The sequence below is a fragment of the Physella acuta genome, unplaced genomic scaffold, assembly GCF_028476545.2.
Source record: "Physella acuta isolate Inbredline_101_S28 unplaced genomic scaffold, ASM2847654v3 ptg000264l, whole genome shotgun sequence".
NCBI lineage: Eukaryota > Metazoa > Mollusca > Gastropoda > Physidae > Physella > Physella acuta.
In genome coordinates, this window is record NW_026731783.1 from 659027 (window position 1) to 663566 (window position 4540).

At 34.3% G+C, this 4540-nt stretch overlaps 1 protein-coding gene across 1 annotated transcript; it reads right to left on the bottom strand.

Moving 5' to 3' along the window:
* Positions 1–2081: 2081 nt before the first annotated feature.
* LOC131939097 (eukaryotic translation initiation factor 6-like) lies at positions 2082–3026 on the bottom strand. Its single transcript, XM_059297329.1, is given in 2 exon segments — positions 2082–2518; positions 2520–3026. Coding segments are annotated over 2 exon segments (738 nt in total). The 3' UTR covers positions 2082–2287.
* Positions 3027–4540: the final 1514 nt, after the last annotated feature.

Consider the following 4540-nt stretch of genomic DNA (forward strand, 5'->3'; position numbering starts at 1 on the left):
TTCTTAACTACAACCAGTACTTTTATTTGATTTTATTAATTTGATTGTGTTTGTTCTTATATATTGTTATTATTAAAGAAGTTGTTTCCCTTGAAAGTTGAACGAAAAGCACGGACCTTGAAAGGTTTATTAATTTTTTTAAATGTAATTAAATATTTTTTTTTCAAGCAATTTTCACTGAGTCGAGTAAAACAAAAAATACCTGTCATGACGAAATGGTATAAATTAACCGCCCATTGATAGTGTATGCCTCAATAGCTTAAGGCGTTGAAGTCACGTTTTTTTTAGTTCTATTATTTTTACTTTATTTTAGGAGCTATTATAATATACAGTACTTCACCCTTATCTTTCTGTGAACTAAATAAGTAATTTGTGTATGTCAACACTAGACACACTGACCATTGCATTCATATGTGGTTGGATTCATTATTCACATTTTACGTGTGACCATTGCATTCATATGTGGTTGGATTCATTATTCACATTTTACGTGTGACCATTGCATTCATATGTGATTGGATTCATTATTCACATTTTACGTGTGACCATTGCATTCATATGTGGTTGGATTCATTATTCACATTTTACGTGTGACCATTGTATGCATATGTGGTTGGATTCATTATTCACATTTTACGTGTGACCATTGCATTCATATGTGGTTGGATTCATTATTCACATTTTACGTGTGACCATTGCATTCATATGTGGTTGGATTCATTATCCACATTTTACGTGTGACCATTGCATTCATATGTGGTTGGATTCATTATTCACATTTTACGTGTGACCATTGTATGCATATGTGGTTGGATTCATTATTCACATTTTACGTGTGACCATTGCATTCATATGTGGTTGGATTCATTATTCACATTTTACGTGTGACCATTGCATTCATATGTGGTTGGATTCATTATTCACATTTTACGTGTGACCATTGCATTCATATGTGGTTGGATTCATTATTCACATTTTACGTGTGACCATTGCATTCATATGTGGTTGGATTATTATTCACATTTTACGTGTGACCATTGCATTCATATGTGGTTGGATTCATTATTCACATTTTACGTGTGACCATCGTATGCATATGTGGTTGGATTCATTATTCACATTTTACGTGTGACCATTGGATTCATATGTGGTTGGATTCATTATTCACATTTCACGTGTGGGAGATAGTGTAATTAACTGCTAGGTAATGAGACGGTCTAATGGTAGAGCGTGTTACTACACTGTGAAGCAACAGAAAATGTATCTGGCCAAAGCTGAAATATCAACCTCATCAAATACAACATTGTTCTAATCCAAACCCAAATCAGAATAGTCAGATCATATGGAGTCAACACAAAATGTACTAGTAATACTTATCCAAACTATAATAAGTATTCACTAAAATACTCAACTAAGTTATAGTGCTGAAATCGACGTACTTTATTTTTGCAATAAAAGTACTTAAAATTTGACATAAGGCAGAGAATTAGATATTTTACTTACATGCGAATTTTCATTTATCTATCTGAAATAGTACCCAAGTTAAAGGCTTTTTGAAAAATTGAAAGTATAAAAAGTTTCACTTCCGGTTTCGGAAATCGCTGAAAAGTTGAGAGATCTACAAATTTGATTTAATACTTATATATGAAATTTCATTAACCAAGCTGTAAAGTTAGCTTGTTTACAGACAAACACTCAGACACACAGACTCTCTCTCACACACGCACACACACACACACACATACACACACACACACACACACACAGACATACGGACAAGATTGTAAAACTGTTTTTCGGACTTAGGGAGGTGTAAAACGTCGAGATTTGCAAAATTCTAGATTTTTTTTGCACGATTAAAATACTTTCTCTTTATTTTGTATACGAGAAAGTAAAAATGTACGGATGTCGATTCGCGTTGCTACATTGTTGATTTCAGTTGAGGCAATATTTATGAGATAGCAATTTAATGTGATAGATACAATAATTCATTGACGATTTAGTCATATTTATACTTAACAACTAGATTCTAGATCTGTATGGAATATTGGTATGGTTTTATTTTTTTTATTTTTTTTTTGTACTTATGGCATGATGAATCTTTGAATGATGTACCATAATTTATTGGCAGTATTATCAATGGTAGTCAACATAACATGAACCAGATACAGGATAAGATACAAATGTTTTGTACAGAAAAAAATGCCACTGGTTATGTATACAAATGTAGTCCTGTTTCACAATCCCTAGAGGTTTTTCACATCTTGCTTCCCTTTCATAGTAAACCTTATGACAGCGTGTCAGTTAAAGAATCTCTCATCTGTGTCTGTATCTGTGACGGCTCATGATCACTCAGCTTGAAGACATTCTCTATGACCGAGACTTCTGTGGAGGTGGTATCATGGCCGCAGATGGCCATCCAGTCATTGACCACAAGGCCCCCAGCCAGAACCTCACTGCCTCTGTTTACTGTACCTGCCACAAGAGGTACTTGAAGCAGGGACGAGAGCTCATCTAAAATCCTCCACTGATGTTTTAGGGGGGACCATGCCTCCTTGATCACTAACTACTGTGTAACTGCCAACCAAGACGTTGTTGGCGACTGTGTGACGAAAGACTTCAACGTTGAGTTTGTCAACCAGTAAATCTTCTGTTTCGTTGTCTAAATCTGGGTGTACCAGTTCCACATAATCATTGCAGGCAATCACATTCCCCAGGGCAGACAACTTCTCTTCAGCTCTGTAAATCTTGACTGTGTCTGGCAGGGCATTCCTTATGTACTGCAGCTCTTGGTCTGTTGTTGTGTTTGGGACCAGCAAACCATGACGATTTCCAACACACATTCTGCCTATAACACGACAACCAGCAATGCTCGCATGGACACCAGGAATTGTGTCCCCTATTTCACCTTCAAAAACACTGAAGACATTTTCAGAACCTCCAATCCCAACTAAGCAATAACTATTTGTCAGTTTGGCAAAAACTCCAACTTCATTATTTCCTTCAAATTGAGCGCGAACTGCCATTTTTTTTATGTAACAGACAAATATTTGACGATTTTGGGAGTAGATCTTTTGGAAGAGTCATTACGAGTCCGAACGTGGTTTAAATGGAAATGTTCACGCGTCTTAGAGAAGAGCATACAAAAAAGACAAAGGTTTTTAAATATGTAACTACATAAAGTTTTTAATAAAATATTATTGTTGTTAAATATATTCAATTTTTCCTACAAAAATTTTGTTTTAATTTAACAGGTATCAACTATTATTTGTGTAATATTTTAATTGTTAGAAGACATATTTGAGAGTTTTCTTGTTTTGTCTCCCTTGTAGTGTCTCTAAACGCAACATGTAAATTAATCTGTAAGTATGTATTTTAACGACATAATTTTTATTCGGACATCTCAACTGATTAAAACAATATTATTAATAGGATATATATTGAAATATTTGATATCAACGTAATAATGTATACGATATTAGACATATGTATATAACTGAGACAATATTAACATAATTATCTCAAACAAAGAAGTGAAGTAGAATAACTTAGAATATATTGTCTTTTATAAGCAGTCTAAGTAGGTAGGAGTAAGTACCAATCATACAGCCGACCAATCAAAAGAGAGATGAGCAGTCACGGTCAGTTGGTCAGAGATAGCGTCAGTTGGCAGTCAAGCGTGTAGAAAGTCAGTCGAGTGTTAGAAGCAGTTGAGCAGAGATAAGTCAGTTAAGTTACAGTTGTGGTGTTTCAGTTGATAGAAGTGTGAATATATTGTCAAGAAATATGGAATATATTTTATTGAATGAGAAGTTCAGTATTCTAGATATCGATATAATTAAGACTTTGGTATTTGAAATTGTGTAGAAATAAAAACGTTATTTTATTTGGAACTTGGAACACTGTCAGTGGTGCTATATTTTACAATGAATAAACTCTCAGGCCTCACATAAGAAAGTCAATCCCCATACACATATACATTATAAACACAGAATGTATAAACATTCTCACACCACAACATATGGTAGAGCTGTAGAATTTTCAGCCTTTACAGAATTGTGTGCATGTAGCGGATTAGCACACAGTGGACGAAAAAGTGGCGCTGTCGACTTAAGTGAAAAGATAAGAAATTTCCTTAATCGCTTTAAACGTATGGGATTAGACCCGTGCTGGATTTGTTTTGTACCAGATGTGTTTCTGTCTTATGTGTTTCCTGTGTTACTCATGTATTTTAATTCTTATGGTCCAGTGCAGTTATTTGATCTATTTTTAGTAACACATCACAAGCACTAATGGGAGTATATATTTAGATATATAGATTTTAGTATAGTTTGTATGTGCTATGTAACTAGGATAAATAATATACATTTACAATTAGTAAGTCAGCTTTCAGCTTTTCTCAAAAGTAATATGCAAATAAATAGCAACAAAACAAGATTTACTTTGACCGGCGAATGCACTTTTATTTCATTTACCGACATAAGCACTTTCTTTGCTTACCCTGACCGTGAGATCGTTTTAACAGATTGGGCGAACCACG